At 31.3% G+C, this 18603-nt stretch overlaps 5 protein-coding genes and 1 long non-coding RNA gene across 9 annotated transcripts; 2 read left to right on the forward strand and 4 right to left on the reverse strand.

Moving 5' to 3' along the window:
* The first annotated feature begins 630 nt into the window (after window positions 1–630).
* On the forward strand, window positions 631–1541 carry LOC123671171 (peptidyl-prolyl cis-trans isomerase-like 3). The gene is made up of 4 exons (XM_045604876.1): window positions 631–790; window positions 846–1082; window positions 1165–1283; window positions 1337–1541. Exons 1-4 carry the CDS (start codon window positions 788–790, stop codon window positions 1461–1463), a joined length of 486 nt encoding a protein of 161 aa, XP_045460832.1. The 5' UTR covers window positions 631–787; the 3' UTR covers window positions 1464–1541.
* Window positions 1100–4776, reverse strand: LOC123671167 (tubulin alpha-1D chain-like). Of its 2 annotated transcripts, none has more exons than XM_045604871.1 (8): window positions 4627–4776; window positions 4354–4576; window positions 3900–3989; window positions 3633–3844; window positions 3403–3573; window positions 1885–2241; window positions 1515–1798; window positions 1100–1380 (listed from the first exon to the last, which is right to left on the reverse strand). In XM_045604871.1, exons 1-7 carry the CDS (start codon window positions 4636–4638, stop codon window positions 1535–1537), a joined length of 1329 nt encoding a protein of 442 aa, XP_045460827.1. In that variant the 5' UTR covers window positions 4639–4776; the 3' UTR covers window positions 1100–1380; window positions 1515–1534. The 2 variants fall into 2 exon arrangements, with proteins under 2 accessions (XP_045460827.1, XP_045460828.1); XM_045604872.1 differs by having other exon boundaries at window positions 4354–4542; window positions 4627–4745.
* LOC123671170 (ATP synthase mitochondrial F1 complex assembly factor 1) lies at window positions 2319–3338 on the reverse strand. Its single transcript, XM_045604875.1, has one exon. The coding sequence runs from the start codon at window positions 3242–3244 to the stop codon at window positions 2408–2410; it is 837 nt and encodes a 278-aa protein (XP_045460831.1). The 5' UTR covers window positions 3245–3338; the 3' UTR covers window positions 2319–2407.
* A 2375-nt stretch (window positions 4777–7151) lies between the features above and the next one.
* Window positions 7152–8808, reverse strand: LOC123671166 (tyrosine-protein kinase Src42A-like). The gene has a single exon (XM_045604870.1). It carries the CDS (start codon window positions 8712–8714, stop codon window positions 7194–7196), a length of 1521 nt encoding a protein of 506 aa, XP_045460826.1. The 5' UTR covers window positions 8715–8808; the 3' UTR covers window positions 7152–7193.
* A 232-nt stretch (window positions 8809–9040) lies between these two features.
* Window positions 9041–18531, forward strand: LOC123671165. Of its 3 annotated transcripts, none has more exons than XM_045604867.1 (11): window positions 9041–9422; window positions 9498–9811; window positions 11115–11590; window positions 11654–11830; window positions 12053–12190; window positions 13007–13883; window positions 14011–14422; window positions 15646–15803; window positions 16378–16492; window positions 17280–17689; window positions 17833–18531. In XM_045604867.1, the coding sequence occupies exons 1-11, from the start codon at window positions 9194–9196 to the stop codon at window positions 18142–18144; spliced, it is 3618 nt and encodes a 1205-aa protein (XP_045460823.1). In that variant the 5' UTR covers window positions 9041–9193; the 3' UTR covers window positions 18145–18531. The 3 variants fall into 3 exon arrangements, with proteins under 3 accessions (XP_045460823.1, XP_045460824.1, XP_045460822.1); XM_045604868.1 differs by having other exon boundaries at window positions 9042–9422; window positions 9510–9811; window positions 15643–15803; XM_045604866.1 differs by having other exon boundaries at window positions 9043–9422; window positions 15643–15803.
* On the reverse strand, window positions 9254–14249 carry LOC123671175. Its single transcript, XR_006746063.1, has 4 exons — window positions 14120–14249; window positions 12505–12616; window positions 11911–12065; window positions 9254–9614 (listed from the first exon to the last, which is right to left on the reverse strand). It is a non-coding gene; the product is annotated as an uncharacterized LOC123671175 (long non-coding RNA).
* Window positions 18532–18603: the final 72 nt, after the last annotated feature.

Here is an 18603-nt window from a genome sequence, read left to right on the forward strand (position 1 = left end):
TGGAGTAGAATTTGTATTTTGGGTTGCCTGACAGAAACTAAATGATTGAATTGAAATGAAAATATAATTACCAAACTACGCTCACTGATAATCCGATTTTCATTATTACGTATCTATAGCCTCATTAAGTATTCTGGACTTTGACGAGGATCGTTATGAATATTGAGAGCGTGCGGTATCTAACAACTGTCGATAAAATAGTTCTTCTTAGAAATGAATCACGTTTTGATTCAACTACCTTCTTCTCATCTATTCTATTTCAGCGCGGGTGAAATCATGGGATTCAGCTAGTCTATTGTATTCAGATTTTCGATGTAATCAATGTAATATAAATACTCGAATGAAAGTGCCTGCAAAAACCAGCATAGATAAATAAAAACCAGAATACAAACAATCAACTTTCAAAATTTAATCATTTGAATTGAATGTATTGCCAACACAAATAAAATACATCACAGTAATCATAGAATTAAGAAGAAAATTCTATTAGTGGCCCGGTGAAAATCTCATATTGAACAACAAAAAATTATACTTATATTCAATGTAATTCTATAGTTTTCAATATTATATTAATCATCAATATAATGAAATCATATTATTATTTATTGCAGTACTATTCTATGTTTTTTATATGAGAAGATAGTTTTCATTCTATTGGCAGATAAATTTGTGTTCTGTCTGTGGTTGCAGATATAAATATTTGAACTTATTCGAAATGCAAAAATAAAAAGTTCTTAATATTTCTTAATCAATTTTAGTTCGAACGTAGTACCTCATTATATTAAAAATGGTAATTACTAAGAGAAAACCATTGAAAACTCTACAAACAATAATTTAATTTCCAGTCTGTTACTCTGCACACAAGCCTTGGAAATATTAAAATTGAATTGTTTTGTGAATCCTGTCCGAAGGCATGCGAGAATTTTCTAGCTCTTTGCGCTAGTGATTTCTATAATGGGTGTTTATTTCATAGAAACGTGAAAGGCTTCATCGTACAAACTGGAGATCCTACAGGAACTGGCAAGGGAGGAAATTCTATATGGGGTCAGAAATTTGAAGACGAATTCAAAGAACAATTGAAGGTATGATCAATTAGTAATTTGTTCTAATATTTTTTATTGTATAGGATCATATCAATAATATATATTTCATTTATTGGTGCAGCACAATGCAAGAGGTATTATATCAATGGCAAATAATGGACCTAATAATAATGGAAGTCAATTCTTCATTACCTATGGGGCTCATCCTCATCTTGACCTTAAGTACACCATTTTTGCAAAGTAAGTTCTTGGCAGTAATCTTAAATATTTTCCTTAATATATTAATTTTTCAGAGTAATAGATGGTTTTGAAACTCTTGATGAACTGGAAAAATTACCTGTAAATCAGAAAAATTACCGACCTTTAACAGATACTAAAATCAACAGTGTAACAATACATGCTAATCCTCTGGCCGGATAGTCTTTCTAAATATCTCCAATTAATTTATACAAATAAATAGAGAAGATTGACCTTTTTCATTAAAATGATTGCTATGAATCCTTTTCTACTTCTTGGTAGTCCAAAATGAGGCAATTCAAGTCTTCTTTTGACTCAGAAAATTCTCCTTCTTCCATTCCTTCTCCTATAAAATGATGAACAAAGGCTCTCTTAGAAAACATAAGGTTGAACTTTTGTAATATTCTGATCCATGCTTCTTTGATTGCTGTACTATTGGATAACATTGTTACAGCTCTCTGAACTCTTGCTAAATCACCACCTGGGACTACAGTTGGGGGCTGATAATTCAGACCAACCTACAAATAATCGAAAATAATAATTTTTCTCAACACTTTAAAATGAAGATTATAGTAGTATCTTATATAAATGAATAGAACCTCACTTTGAACCCTGTTGGACTCCAATCTACAAATAAAATACTCCTCTTGCTTTTTATATTGGTAATTGCATTATTTATATCAATGGGAGAGACATCTCCTCTATAAAACAGACAACAGGACATATATTTTCCTTTTCTTGGATCGCATTTGATCATTTGATTTGCCGGTTCAAAACAGGAATTTGTGAGCTGTGCGGTGGAAAGTGTTTCATGATAGGCTTTTTCAGCAGATATAAATGGAGCATATGTAACCAAAGGAAAATGGATTCTTGGGTAGGGGATCAAATTAGTTTGAAAATCTTGGAGATCTATATTAACTGCTCCTGTAAACCTCAGAGATGCAGTTATAGTTGATGTAACCTAGAATTTGAAATTATTCACAAAATTTCTTCAATATATCGAGGCAAATTCTTAGTATTCACAGTAAAAAAAAACAATTTTTTTTAGAATGGATAATTTAATAGACTAACAGTAAGTTTTCACATATAGTTTTTTTTGTTGTTATTTACATGATGAAGAGACTCAGTTATAAAGACAAATTTTCTATCTCTTTAATGAGGTCCATATGTTTAAATTCACTGGGTTTATTGGTGAATACTTCTAACAACTTATTTTTATTATCGTCATTTTGACAATAATATAATTGTAACTGGTTAGCCAAGCATAATGCTTCTTTAGAACTGATGACTTTAGAATCGTATTCTCCTTTCATAAGAACAATACCCTTATCTTTTATAAATTCTGTATAATGTTTGATTGTTAGACATTCTGGTGCATTCTCTTTATGTACTTGAAAATACAGAAGAGGTGTAAAATGCACACAGTTCCCTTCTATCTGTGACATGATAAACTCAAAGCCTTGACTTCGAGGTAGAGTAAAAAGGAAGGTTGGGTAAAGTTCGGACTTTTTTTTGAATTGCTCAAAGTCTTTCTGTGGGATGGTTGCTGCAATATTGCATTCTTTGAGAATATGATATTTCAACCAGATTTCTTTAATTTCATCTGCAGATTTATCTTTTACGATGTCTACTTTCATGTATTCATCTAATGATTCCGAATTAATGTTTCTCTCTTTATTCAGAACATTTTTTGGGTTCAGCAATTGGGAATATTGACTTTCAGCTGCCTTTTTCTGTTTGTTCTGTGTCTGTTCTTTCGTCTCAACTCTCTTAAGAAATTCTTCAGGTGAAGTTTGTTGTAGTTTTGCGATTTTTTCGGCATATTTATCGAAAAATGGGTTTTGTTCCAATTCTTCTACTGCTTTTTTAGTTCGGGTTGCAGTAGTCATTATGGTTTTGTTATATGATAAACGATTATAAACTACTTTCAATAGTCTGCTTCTACGAGTAAAAACTAATACCATAGTTTAATTTAATTATTTTGATTGACAACTTATAATTATTTATTCAACTTATTTGGAGAACTCTTAGGTTATGTCAACTCCATAGAGTAAGGTAGTCTTAATATTCTATGGTTTTTATTTAAAAATTTGAAAACGTGAGTTTTGAATAAAAATTATACCTGTCCTAATATCCTATTTATGTTGGTGTATGTCGGTCTTGATACGTCCAAGTTTCTTGCAAGAATATCATACATCGCTTCGTTATCAAATACAAAACACACATCTTCGTATTCTATACAATTGTGAGTTGTTAACGTTGTATTATAAGGTTCAACTATTATCGGTGATATCTACAAAAAAAATCGAATGGAAAGTATTCTACTTAGAATTATTTCGTACAGAAATGTACCCTGGGAGAAGGATAAATGGAAAAAGTCATCTTAGGAATGTTTCCATAATCTCTGCACAGGTTTTCGAGAACCAGAGCAGTAAAACCTGATCCTGTACCCCCACCGAACGCTCTATATAAAAGGAATCCTTGTAAAGATGAGCAGTTTTCAGCGACTTTGCGAATGCGATCCATGGTGATGCTGATCATTTCAGAGCCAATGCTATACCTCCCTGGAAAATAGTTGGGAACAGTTTCAATAATACCTTCATATGTTTTTATTTGTACCCCTTGCGAAATTATTAGCAGCGTCTTCTTTTCCTGTAATCAAACCTTCACAATGGAATAGTTGCCTGTAGCAGCCTGTTCTTATTTCATCTAGAAAATATTCTTTATAGGTTTTCTTATCTATTAGAAGGGTTTGTAGTGGCAGGTAGTAAATAGGTATCAAGGATGAAAAGATTGTTTATGCAGGTTCAACAACACCTTGAGGTGCTTCACGCCTTTTCGCTAGTTCTCTGAACAGATTGCATTTTGTCACAATGTCTGTAATTTTAAAATTCCGAGCCGAGAATGGTCTCAAACGACCACTGATTAACTGATAAATTACTATCAAGATAAAGAAACGAATATTTAGTCCGATAAAGCGAGTAGAAAAAGAAATTTACATCATTCGATATCGGCAGTGCCCATCCTGCCGAAATGGCACTGGAGATTTTTAAAGCATTTCTAGAAAATCTACCTATAACAGTAGGTTCCAAGTCAACCATGACGACTCTAGGAACTGCTTTACCGACTGCTGAGATATCAAAAAAGGCGTTAAACGTTTCATCCTCCTTTTGATTATGAAAGCAAGGATAAACTGTGCCATCTGGTTGTATTCCATGCTCAAGACAATATAGCTCCCAGCAAGCGTTTGCTATTTGGACTCCTGCTTGGCCAATATGGATTTGAATTATTTCTTGCTAAAAAAGCATCTGCTTAAAATAATTATAAGATTATCTCAGTTATTTACATTAACAGGCATGTCTTCTTTTTTGGCTTTGTTTCACCATTTTTCACTAAAAATTTAATACAAGTTACGGCCTATGAGGAATCAGAGGTGGAATGTGACATAGCTGTGTCAAATTAAATAAATAGTTGTTAAGGATTTGAATTTTATGAACGTCAAAAATTACTTCTAGTCCAGTCATTTGGTAATTTTTTGGAAGTTTTGAAAATAGGCGATTTTATAGATTTCGATATATGCGTTTCTTTCCGAATTTCAACTTTGCCACCGCTCACCATGTATATTTGACTAAAAAAAAGTGTGAAGTATTTAAATTGTAGGAAATATTCTCTAGTTTATATTTTTTTCATAAGATGAGTTGGAAAGGAGATATCAAAAAACTGATTTTGGAGGCCATTTTTCCAAGATATCAGCGCGAGAGGCAAATATACGTGGTGGGCAGTGGCAAATTTGAAATGAACTATACTATATAAAAATAGAATCGTCAATTTCACAAAGAGCAAATCGAAATCTATAAAAAATTTTAAACTTCCGCCTTCCGGAAAAATTTCTAGGTAAAGTTCTTTTGACGCCCCAAATTACTGGATCATTTGTGCAATAATTAAAAGATAAATTGAATGCACCAAAGGTAGAAGAAACTTTATGGAATCTTACAAGATGAAAAAAATTAATCTCTGATTTTAGATAATTCAGCTTGTCTAAATAAAGTGTGCGTGTTGAGTATGCGAAAAAGTAAAATTTCGGAGATATCTAGATCTGCCGCTCAATTAGTCTGACATTTTCGAAAATTGGTATGGATGGTAAGTAATTTCAGATCTTTTGGATATAAATCCATCAATTTTCAATATTTGTTATGAAGAACAGATTTTGGCGAGGCGTTGTCAGCCAATCCTTCCAGAGGATGTTTTGTTGAGTCTATGTTCTTGATAAGGTAAAAAATTTCATAATTCTTATGTACTCATATAGTGATGGATCTAGATTTTTTTTAAGGTGAATTCACTGGGAATAATGAACTAATAATACCCTCTATCACTTCATTAATTCTTTTTTCAGAACAATGACACTACATTATTTTATTCAATATATATTTCATCAAAATTTTCTTGTTTCTTTCAAAAATCAATTTTTATTATAGGAAATGATGAAGTCTAACTATAAAATCCTGTGAAAGAATTTTATGTGAGAATTAGGGTTGCCAGATATGTTAGAGCGAATATGTTAAAAGGAAAAGTATTTAAAAATGTAAAATATTGAAGCGAATAAAAAATATATATGAAATGAGAGAAGTAGAATATTACAGTGGAACAAAGAAGAGCAACAAATTGAAAACAAACATTCTGCTAAATTGATTTTAAAAAAACCAATGCAATTTACACTTTATTTTCAAAATTCTGTTCAATGTATTCTTTTCAAATGTAAAATTCAATCACCATATCAATAATTGAGATTATTTAACAGTATAGTCAGCTCGAACAATAATTAAAATTCACAAATTCAAATACATGACCATTGGAGACCTTAGATTTGGAAGTAGCAACAAGTGAGAGAGTAAAGGTTCTGGCACCCCCAATGAAAAAAGATAATTGTACACAAATTATTATAAAGAAATTCAACAAACATTATTTCAGCCTTCCAACAACGACATGAAAATGGCATTTCTGTGACTTTGAAAAAGAGTTCCACTGTTTCAGTTTAACATCTTACATCTCCTGCAACAATGCTTTGAAACCCATATTCCAATTGAAGAACATTTTGGCATTGTTATAACACCAACCCTGAAACCTCTTCCAAATTAGTTTCAGTAAATCAGATTTCATTCAATACTTACAACTCGAGCATTCTCCTTATGCTCATCAAAATCAAATAAGGCAATGCCTGTCTCAAATAGAAAATCCTTTTCATACCAATGTTAATCCATAAGATTCAAAATTTAAAGAAGAATGTCTCAATTGAACATATTGTCAAGTAGTCCTAAAAATAAATCAATGACTCTTCAAAATAAAAATTCATGCAAAATTTTTCAGTAAATAAAAATTATTTTCTCAAAAGTTTGTATTTCAATATTTATTGCAAATGGTCCAGAATTATATCATATACAAGCTGATTCACATCATGCAAAATTTGAAGTTTTCATACTACATTAGATTACTTTGAAAATTATAAAGAATTAATGAATTATCACAGCTTCACAAATTTCATTGAATTTTTATTACTTTCTCATCAATTTTGGATAAATCAATACATAATTAGAATTTCTGTGAAAATTTTTCTGAACTAAGTAATTTTATTCAGAAATTATTCTAAAGAAAACTAAAATGATTCTTATTTATTTTTTTTTAAAGTATTGACTATTGAGGTCATTAAAATTCTTATTAAAAAATCATTAATAGAAACTTATAGACATAATGATAGACTCAAGTTCATAAACTTTATGAGTAAAATACTTGAAAAATAACCGAAATGCTTGAAATTGTAAACATTCAAATTTTAGACCAAGTTTCCACATACCATAACAATTTTTATGGTATAGCCATCATTTGAATTAATCAGCATGCAATGGTAGAGGCTAACATTCATCGAGCCCATGCTTCTTTATATTCAGAATCATCCATAGTATAAAAGTCTTCCAGTTTCCATTGTAAAGTTTCAAAAGTTGGCCTCTTCATGGGGTCTTTCTCCCAACACTCCAACATGATGCTATAAAGAGCCGGAGGGCATAAAGCAGGTGCAGGCATACGATAACCATTTTCGACTTGTTGCAGTACTTCAGTATTACTCATACCAGGATATGGGGTTTTACCATATGTAACCAACTCAGTCAAAAGAATACCGAATGACCAAACATCAGATTTGATTGAGAATACACTATAGATTGCAGCTTCAGGAGCAGTCCATTTGATGGGAAATCTAGCACCTACTCTTGCTTCATATTCATCATCCTTAATCAGTCTAGCAAGACCAAAGTCAGCAATTTTCACTTCTGCTGTATCAGATACAAGGACATTCCTAGCTGCTAAATCTCTATGAATGTAATTCATGGTCTCTAAGTATGCCATTCCAGAAGCTATTTGTGCAGCCATATCAATTAATTGTGCCAACTGTAAAGTTTTTTTTTTACCCTGAATGTACTCTTGTAAAGATCCATTTCTCATCAATTCAGTAATAATATATATTGGTTCTTCTATGGTACAAACTGCATATAACTGGATTAATTTGGGATGCCTTAGTTTCTTCATTACCTGAGCTTCTGCAAGAAAATCTTTAGGGTCCATTGTTCCAGCTTTCAATGTTTTTATTGCAACAGGTGTTGTTTTATTCCAAGTGCCTTCCCATACCTCTCCAAATTGGCCATGACCAAGTTTTCTCAAAAATTGTAAAGAGGATTTTGCAATTTCCCACTGATCTCTTGTTTGAGAAGCAAGACCATCAGGTAGTGGTCTTTCAGTTTCTGCACAAGGTTTTCGAAGATTAATACACAAACCATCAGAATTATCCCTATAATGCTCAACTAGTTCTTGGAGTGTCCTGAAAGTAGTCCTCCTGGAAATGAAAAATCCACCTTCATTCAATTGTCTTATTCTATAATGCTTCACATTCTCCCAATCTCGAACTGATAATGAATAATCATTGTTACTGCTCTCAGAGTCTCTTATGAGAAAAGCACCAGGTTCATTCAGATGCGAAAAAAGCTTTTTTTCAGCCTCAAACCTTTTGATCTTGTGAAAATACCATGGTTCAGCCTCTATACTCTTCAATTTAGCTACATAATTGGATGGCACATATCCTTTTCGTAGAGTTCTCTTATTAACAGCAAGCCACCAGTCACCGTGTGAATCATTCAAGATTTCTAAGTATTCTCCTTTTCGAAAACCAAGATCTTCATCTGTTCTAGCATCATAGTCGTATAATGCTACAAAAATGTTGCTTGGCAATTCACGTGTTGGATTCTGTACCAGAGGTCTGAATAATTCAGAAGATATATTTACTATTGGAGTTGGTTGTAGGCTATTTTCTACGATATTATTTACGCAAATCCTTACTCCATCATCACTTATTTTATCACAGAGTGAAATACTACTAAAACAACCACCCATTCTACATTTTTTCACACAAACATTACGAAAACATTTTCTTGATCTTGATACTTAAGTTTCATTTTATTTCAAGGTTATGTACAATTCGAAGTTTTGCTAACCTAACAAGATGGAATACATAGAGAAAAAATTGACTCTATATAGAAATAAATTAATATAATAGATTTGCGTTAAGAGAAGATCCTTGCACAATAATGTCAAAAGGAAATTTACAACGAAATAACGACGACTAGAATTTATACATTCCATAGTCATCAATTCATAAATGTATCATCAACATTAATTTTTGCAAAACAAACAAAATGTATTAAGATTATTTTCTATGATTTACGTTATTCGACGACTAACCGATTTTTATATTCAAACATCAAACAACCAGATTTTTTATTTCATCTAAAGATTTTGCTGATATTTGTTTAAGACAAAGCAGAAATTAATATAAATACATTTTATTTGCAAGTGATTTTTATTAAATTACAATGTTTAAATCCCGCTCCATAAAAAAAAATAGAAAGAAAGGAAATGCTAAGCCTAGAAGTAGAGACAGTGGGGTATCATGTAAATTTAATAATAACGTAAATTTGAAAAATTGTAATGCTGTTAGGAATGACATAATAGAAGAAACTGATATTAAATCAGAAGATTCGTATAATTTAAAGTATGTTCCAGAATTCATCAATAAGCAACGATCAGATAATCCAAATATAGGTGCGATACAGTTGATAATTGCAATGAATGTATTTCATTTTCTATATAATATATATTGAGATTAATGATTTTCAGCTACTTTCCCAGAAAGGAATCAGTTGGCTCTCGATGAAGATGAATTTTGTTTAGATTATGAACCATTTGAAGAAGAAGTCAATAATAATGCTTTTTCAACATTGGATGCAAAAGATTCTGAAAAGAACAAGATAGTTAATGAAGAAAAAATAACAGAGAATTTGTTTGCTTTTCGTGATAATTGTAATGAAAGTAATGAACCGAATATGTTGAAAAGCAAAGATTCTTTCATAAATCCTGATATTTCTTGCTCGTATTCAAACTATCATGATGATTCCACTCTTGTAAAAAAGTCTTGCAAGTATAATGATAAGGTAAGTGAAATTTGCTGTTGCACATTCAAATTATTGATGAATAAGAAATGTGTATAATTCCTATATAGGGTAAATGCACTGGTTAGCCGAACGGCACTGGTTCTCGACCATTCCGTGATTTGAGATAAAATAATGATAAAAATATATCATGTAGTACAAAATATTTTTGCGCTACGTGTTCTCGACCATTCTACCTTCCAAAATAGTTTGCATAGTAGTGGTATAGGTCGAAGTTTTCGCGCTAAAAATTAGTTTATAATCGTCTATCATAGAAAAAGGGTTCTTTCTCGTCCTCTCTTAGAAAAGTGCTTTGTGATATATGGCCAGAAAATAGTAATTATTTCTTATTTTAAATGAATTATGTGTGTATATTTTGTTCCATATCAACTACAAGATATATTTTTGAGTGTATTTCAATCAAGAAGCAAATAAATGTATATTTTTTTGTTCAATATTCGGATTATTTCTCGACCAAAGTGGTCGAGAACCAATATGTTACTTCAATAATTGTTTATTTCAACCAATATATTTCTGTTGGATCATTTTCGTTTTTTTTCGATACCCTGATTCATTTATATATCTACTTTCTGCTTATTAGTTTGCGACCACCGAATTAACGTTGAAACACTTATTTCTACCCTTTATTTATTCGCGGTCGAGAACAAATTTGATTGTACTTAATTCTCAACCACTGGTGGTCGGTGTTTTATATTTTATTTACTCATTAGTTTCTATATAGATATTAAGAGCAAAATAACCAAATAATGTTGTATGAGTTGCTATTTTGAAATATTTATAGAAAGTGGAAACTTTTGTAAAATAATTTTTTTTACATTCCGAGTGTTTCTTACTTGATTACCTCATCTGAAACCTATCTGAGTGATAGGTAGTGATGTCGATGGTACGGTACGAAAGTAAGTACTAATCACTCATCTCGCACTAAAGTTTTTTATAAAATATTTAAGTGGAGCGGCCACTATTATTAGTGGTCGAAAATTAACACAAAAATGGTTGAGAACTCTGCGGCGAGGTCGAGAACCGAAGGTTATTAAAATTTTCTATATGTTTTCACATTTCAAAGGTTAAATGCGGAAAGAACGCTTAAAATTATATGACAAATCATTTAAAACTCGCCAAAGAATCGATGAACACCACCACCATTAAAATTTGATAAGTTTATGTGTGAAAAAATCGTGCTCGAAATCGATGTTTCTGTTAATTGGTCGAGAACCAGTGCATTTACCCTAATTGATTGTGGTACCAGACTATTATTCAATAATTTTTATTTTTTAAATTTTTTTAGGATATAGCCATAGAAAGTAATACAAATTTACGAATAGATGAAGCGATCCTCAATGAAGATTTCGATGAACAATCTAAATATAATGAAAATAATCAGCTGCTGTTATATGAAAAACATGAACAAGAATCTAATAACTACTCCTTTGGGAATGCGAAAGTTAATTTCAATGGCCCTCTCAATATAACAATAACTAGATCAGTAACAAACAATTTCCAAACAAAAGTTTCTTCTAAGAACTTGAGTAATGTTCCTATGGTACAGAAGTCTGATAATAAGTCTTCCAATGTGCAAATATATGACGTAACATCTTTAGTACCTGAAGAAAAGATAAATTTACGTGAAATAAAAAGATCGATTTCAAATAGTCAAAATATCAGTTCAAATGAAATATCAAATTATGAAGTTGAAAGTTGTAGAGGTATGTTGAAAGATTCAAAAATATGGGTTGAGAATAGAATAAATACTAATTATATCAGGTATGATGCACATAATATACTTCAAGAGGTAGGTATTTCAAACTTGGATTTTAATATTTTCAGATTACCAAGAATTGCCTCAGACACAGATTTAAATAAGCATGGAAATCATAATTCTATCTCAAATTCAAATACTTCACTTGGTAGCTACGGGCATCAAAACCCTCCTGAAGAAAAAGATGGTAAAATACAGCAAATTTCAGTAGAATTAGAAGATAGTCCAATGTCTCGATATATTGGGTGAGTTTTTGTTTTATTTATTTTATCACATTAATTGATAAATGTCAGTACAATAACCATAACAAAGTAAATGAACTTACCTGTTATCATCTCATTGTAGTAAGTTTAAAATCTATTCTTTTTCATTCCAATGAATCCTCCATTTATATGAAATTATTGGAATATTTGGGGATAAAAACATTAAACGTTAAATTTATTGGCAATGAATTATTTATCCCATAGAGATGAATCCAGACTGCAAGAAAGTTACGAAGATGATTTTGTAGCTAGATGGTTGATGTACAATAGTAAAGATTATTTCATTTCATGTTTGGATTCCTTATGTGAATCTTATTTTACTACTGCCTGCCAAGATGTATGGTGAGTTTGTTTATTTTTGAATATGTTCCCAATAGTTTTGAAATCCTTCTCACGTTTCTATATAGTTATATCAAAAATGTATTAATAATGTATATAACCTAACCATCTCGAAAACATATTAACATATTTGCTTTACAGCAAAAATAAATATTAACAATTAATTTTTTGAGAGAATTCAAACCTATTCATTTCAATTCATGAAATATTATTGAAAAAGGAATATAAAAATAAATTCCTTCAATTTCTACATATTTCTTAGCTCTCAACAACAGATTAGTTATTGGTCTTCTAATAATATCAAGATTGTCTCCTACATCTGCGGAAGCTTCTTCTGAGCCGCAACTGGTCCCGTGAAGTTATGAAGGGTAGATATATCTCTATCCTCCTTACATGAAGTGATTTCAAAAATCTTACTGATTTTTAGATCTAGAAATTGAAAAAAATTCAACTTCAAATGATACTATCGGAAGTGTATTTTTCAATAATTGAGAAAACGAATTTTTTTATGTATATAACTCCCGAACTTTTGAACCAATTTTGCCCATTAATTAATTATTCGGACCTTCAACCCACCCTGAAAATTTTAAGTGTCTAGCACATTCTGTCTGAGTACAAGACAGACGCACAAACAAAATCGATTTCGACCTGGAATTCTTCATCAGAGAGAAGAATCCAATTGTTTCGTACCACTCTTGGCTAAAGAAAATTCCAGACATTTTAGCTGTTCTCCTGGAACAAGCGCGTAAAAAAGTAGTATTTTTTATTCATTATGTTTTTTCAATTTGACGTAATTTGTTATAAATAAGTCTTTTTCAGTTGTTCAAAAACTCATTCTTTGGATAAGATCAAGAAGATAGTTGAACAGTCGACCCCTCAGGAATTGAAAAAGTTGTATGAAATTGCATTAAAGAAGGATGTTTGGTTCATGTGGTTATTTGATATATTCCTTGATTATTTTTCTGTAACTCCCACTGTAGATGGAACGATGTTGATCAATATGATTGATGACGTATACACAGCTCTTAATAGTATTTTAATGGACAAAACTATCTATATTGTTAAAATCATTGAATGCTTGAAAAAAATTGGGTTTTCCTTTAAGCGGGCCGTTAAGGATATAATATTGAGGTATGGCACCTCACAGTTGTGGATCTGTGATATACTGCTTTTTCTTATTGCCAAACAACCAAACTTAGAAGAAAATTGGAGCTTGGTGGAGAAGATTATCTGTTACAGAAAAGAAAAGATTGATCATGAGGTTGTTACTGAACTGTTATTTGCATCTTCAAAAAATTATCCATCAAACAAAGAGCTTCACAAGAAGATATATAACGAAATCTTCAAGAAAAACTTGGTTGATTTCAACAAAATACCTCATCACTTGCGAGAAATGATTATTGGACAATCTGAAACAAATTTGGAAGTACAAGGTAACAATTGTACTTCCACTTCTATAGTCTATTATACACAAGGTGTTGATCCAAAAGAGCAAAAGCATGAAAGTTTCAATAGACAAAACCTTGATGATCATCAAATGTCTGAATCAGGAAATGAAACCTCGTCTACGGATTCTTCAGATGGTGTGTCCAATGAAGGTGTAGATGGTTTTTTTTACAATCAGACCTCCTCAGACCAAGATACATCCAGGTCTTGCTTGAGATTCTCAGAAAAAAAAAGAAAGTTAAAATTAAAGGTAAGTTCTAACAAATCACTCTACAAACTAAAATCAATCTATTTTAGTATATTTTATAATAATGTTATTAAACACCACATACTTTGTCAAGTGGATTATGTCCTACTGACTCATTTTTGAATTTCAGAGAGCTAAAAGAAACATCAGAAAAGTTCCAACTGCCTTGAGGACAATAAAAGAAAAGGTTTTACAAAAAGTTATTGAATCTTCTAACAAAGTTCCAAAATCTCATTTACCAGCAAATATTATAGCTCATCCTTCCTGTCAGCCAATCATAAGTCCTTATTATCAGTGTAATGTTTCTCTCCATAACCTATTTCCAGATGTTCATGGTTGGTCTTCTACTATTTCAACTGCAGATTTGCGGCGATTGCGCTCTTCACTATTTGAAATGAACTTTATGGAGTTTTTGGATGTTCTTGAGTCTTACAAAGACCAATATACTATTGAAAATTTTATTGTGACTGTAATTACCTTGCTGAAATCTATGGGATCATTAGCCAGTTATTCAACATTTATGTCTCTTTTAAATGCTCTAGGTAAGCATATTTCAAATATAACGTGTCATGAAAAATTTTGTTGAAAGTATTACTTCTATGGAAATAAAACTTTCTTAATTTTCCAATTATACGATTCTTAAGAAATTAAGCGTGAACATGAGTTGTTTCACAATTTTATAATAGATTCATAAAATTTATGTTCGATCAAATGGAGTGCTCGTTCATCGAATTTTCGAATTTTGAGCCGAGAATGTCCTATAACAATAATAAAAGTTCAAATCGTTGTTGCACTGTTTCCTCAAATACAACAGTGATCAACATGGTCGAATTAAGATAATGATGTCATGATGAAAACATCGCAATATAATATATTTTAGCATGAAAAACGAGTCTTTAATTACCATAGATGGAATGATCCTATTTAGGTAAAATATGCGAGGTTTTGTTCAAAAATTTGTTTGCCATTTTGAAGGTAATATCATTATGCCTCTCTCGTAGAAGACCTAATAGGCAAAAAATTGAGAAAGTTGATTTTCACAAGCCTCTGTTGAAGCGAAATTTTCACCAGCCAAATTGTTCCCATATACAGGAACATATGGTAAGGTGGATGAATAAGAATCCCACAACCAAGCTCTCGAAGCTTCTGGCGAGTCACTATTGGTGTGTGTGAGCTAGCGTTGTACTGATGGAACACAATTCCTCTCCTATTAGCCAAAACTGTCCGCTTCTGGGCGATTACTTCCTTCAGACGGTCCAATTGTTGACAGTACAGTTTCGAGTTAACAGTTGTGCCGTAGGGGAGCAGCTCATAGTAGATAATTCCCTGCCAATCCTACCAAACACACCACAAAACCTTCCTGGCCGTCAATCCTAGCTTGGCTACCGTTTCTGCCGGCTCACCGCGTTTCTACCTCGACCGTTTTCGCTTGACGTTGTCGTAAGTGATCCACTTTTCATCACCAATCGCTTCAAAAATGAGTAGATTTTATTGCGATTCAGCGATAGAAATTCGGTCCGGATTTTTTTCGCGTTAACTCGTGTGGCACCCATACATCGAGCTTCTTCTTGCGACCAACCAACCAGCAAATGGTTTCCAAACGTTTATTTTGTCTCGAATTTTTCAATAATTGTGAAAACAACTTAACCAAGATGGTTCGACCCTGAATTTATCATGAAAATTTTCAGTAATATTTTGTCCACCCTGTATATTAATTTTTTTCATTTAATGTTGAAAGCATTCACAATTGACATTGTTACAGAAGAACGTGACCCTGAGTTGTTGAAGCAAATGCATGTGAAAGTTTCTTTTGAAGTTTTGGCATTAAATTTGATCTATATGCTAGGTGTAAAAGGACGTTGGGATCTGTGCAGGAATATCCTTCTCAAAATGAAAGACTGGCATAACTTAATAACTTCCAAGGTGAGGATAATTTGACAGTTTTCATCAGTGGCTTATTCGTAACATTAATTCTTATTTTATTCTTCTGTCAATAAATTACTGGGAATTGATTTGAAAACTACCTAATTGTGGAAGTTCTTTTCGACGTTAGGTTGGCACAACTGTCTTCTCTATTAACGCGGAGATATGGTACATTCTACAAAAAAAATCAAAAGAAATTCGAAAGAAAGACAGTGGTGTAGATTTTCAATAGGAAAAGGATCACCTCATCCCTATATCTACGCCACTGGGTAATTTTGATCGGAGATACTTAACTAATTATAAATATTACATTATCTAGACTTCAATACCTAAAAATCAAATCAATGATACATTCATTGATTTGATAATACTAGTGTTATAAGTAAAAAACTAATTTTTTTTCAAACTTTAACACCCTGCCTCTAAAACGAAGCTTGTTCGGATATATGTTTATATGAAGTTTCTTCAAGAAAAAAGTTGTTCTATACAACACCAAAGCTATTGAACTAAAATCTGGCCCACAATGTATAATGCTACTCGTTTTCGAAATTTTATACTGTTGTTTTTCATCCAGATATTTCTGCTGGAATCAAAACAGGATTCACACATGAGACGCTACATCGATTTAATGAATATTTTGATACAAGCTGAAGACTTTTTTTGGGTTAATGAAATATTTCAATCTGAAGGTGAGTTTCTTATCTCAGTTTTATTGCGTTCACAATATGATGTTAGAAGTAGCTAGAATTACTAAAAATTTTTTTTTTCTTGAATTGATTACAATTAAGATACTTTCGAGATATCCACCAATTACAAAAGGTTAATTATCCATATTTGGAATCTTACTTTTTGAGGTAAACTCGTTTTCTTGGAAATTATAAAGAAATAAAAACTGATAGATTTATTATTCAAGATCATTCAATTTAGGTTTTGTGTCTGTAAATCCTTAACTTCTATAATGCTTATCAAGTTTGTTGTGGATATATCATCCTGTTCCATACCAATTTCAGACCCGGACATTTGGTGTGCGTTGCGCATGGGCCGACAAGAAATTTCCTATTCTCGTTCTACTGGTTCGATGTAAATTAAATTCGGTTTGGGTATTTGGATTGGATTGTTAGAGGTTCCATAGAAATTTGATTTTTTTTTTTTTTTGGATAAATGGTTTCATAATTCACTTCATAAGGACAAAAAGCATTTCATACACCCTTTAGCAATTTTTTTTATAATTGACTCTAAATTATAAAGTTATGAGGTAAGCAGGGCGACTTATAATATTGTACATTAAATTCAACTATAGATTCCTCTCATCAAATAAAATAATTTTTTCATATACTACGTAATGTACAACTCGCCACTTTCAATAATTATAACTGCTAAGACTATTATTTTTTTCATCCACTTATTAACGTTCTACGAATCAACTTATTGAAATTAATAGTACGATTTGTTACAATCGAATTTATTATGTTGTAGTGCTGAATTTCTTGGGTCCAGCATCTACGTGGCCTTTTAATTATAAACCTTCAGATACAGAAGCTAGAAATGAAGCTTTGAAATTATTTCTTGAGAAAGTAAGTCTTAAGAATATCTTCATTACAAATGACTTGTTGAAGAGTATAGCTGTTTCACATGGGGATTCTGTCGAAGAATTTCAAGTATGGACGTGGTTCGATAATAAGATTCTCTGTCTAATGAAGGAAGAAAGTTCAAATGAATCCATACTATTATTTTTTTTAAATGATATAGTTAATTATTTTGAGAAATATATGGATAAGTTCGTGTTTCAAGCCTACATGTTGCACATTCAAAACTCTATAAGGAAAAAAGAAGCCTTGGAATTGTTCAAGATTTGCTGCAATAAAGGACTCTATCATAAATATACCGTATGTTGAATTTAAGCTCTACTAGCTTTTCCTTGATTTCATAATTTAATTTGTTTCAAATTCTTTATCTTGATCAGATAATGCATCTACATTATTGATCTTTTTTAATAGAAATTATGAGGATAATATTATCTTTTTCGCAGGGACAAGAGAGTGTTATGCTTGTGACAACTAATCTCACAGACTTTGAGATTACATCTTTGTTACATTGTTATTTTGAGAACTCACGAAGAAGGCACGTTCCTTCCTGTAGTTTTCACATAAAACTGGTATTACCTGAGACTGATACAAGATCATTAGAGGTGATGGAAAAATATAGGACACACAGGAATGTATATCAAGTATTTGAAAGGATATGTAGTATTTTGGAAATAGAGTTCAATATAAGAAACGTAAAAAAACAATCTATTAAATCCAAAATATATGTACCTAGTCTCAGAGACACACGTTTTTAATATACCAAAAAATTTAATTATGTTGAAACTTGATTTTTTATTTGAAATATGTTCATTTAATACAGGTCCATTATTAATATCATACAAGGATATTTTTGTTGCTAATCATTAAAATCTGTGATATTGTTAGTTAGAGATAGAAATGTTATTTCAATTTGTTGTCAATTGAAATTTTTTTTTTAAGCAATATGCATGTGTAAAGAAAAATTATTATTTCAACGTTAACACTTTTTAGATTCTTTTAATGATGTTTTAATTTGAAGGTATTTGTTTTAATTTTTAAAATGAGATTATTTTTTATTTCTTAGGAAGGATTTTTCTACATCATTCATTTTTTTTTGTTCTATTTTATAGCATGTTTTAAAATACAACAGATTTGAAACGGTCTGCCAGTTTATTGATTAAGTCTCTTCATCCCAGCTGTAGGGTTCAATTTCTGGATGGTGAATTAAGCGAACA

This window comes from Harmonia axyridis, chromosome 1 (assembly GCF_914767665.1).
Source record: "Harmonia axyridis chromosome 1, icHarAxyr1.1, whole genome shotgun sequence".
NCBI lineage: Eukaryota > Metazoa > Arthropoda > Insecta > Coleoptera > Coccinellidae > Harmonia > Harmonia axyridis.

Coding starts and splice junctions, on each gene's coding strand:
- LOC123671171 (XM_045604876.1), top strand. Junction 1,083..1,164: donor AATTCAAAGAACAATTGAAG/GTATGATCAATT, acceptor TTATTGGTGCAG/CACAATGCAAGAGGTATTAT. Junction 1,284..1,336: donor AAGTACACCATTTTTGCAAA/GTAAGTTCTTGG, acceptor TTAATTTTTCAG/AGTAATAGATGGTTTTGAAA.
- LOC123671170 (XM_045604875.1), bottom strand. CDS start 3,244: ATGGTATTAGTTTTTACTCGTAGAAGCAGACTATTGAAAGTAGTTTAT.
- LOC123671167 (XM_045604871.1), bottom strand. Junction 3,990..4,353: donor CTTGGAACCTACTGTTATAG/GTAGATTTTCTA, acceptor AATATTTTCTAG/ATGAAATAAGAACAGGCTGC. Junction 2,242..3,402: donor TAAATAGGATATTAGGACAG/GTATAATTTTTA, acceptor TTCAAATTCTAG/GTTACATCAACTATAACTGC.
- LOC123671166 (XM_045604870.1), bottom strand. CDS start 8,714: ATGGGTGGTTGTTTTAGTAGTATTTCACTCTGTGATAAAATAAGTGAT.
- LOC123671165 (XM_045604866.1), top strand. CDS start 9,194: ATGTTTAAATCCCGCTCCATAAAAAAAAATAGAAAGAAAGGAAATGCT. Junction 11,591..11,653: donor ATAAATACTAATTATATCAG/GTATGATGCACA, acceptor TAATATTTTCAG/ATTACCAAGAATTGCCTCAG. Junction 17,690..17,832: donor GACTCTATCATAAATATACC/GTATGTTGAATT, acceptor TCTTTTTCGCAG/GGACAAGAGAGTGTTATGCT.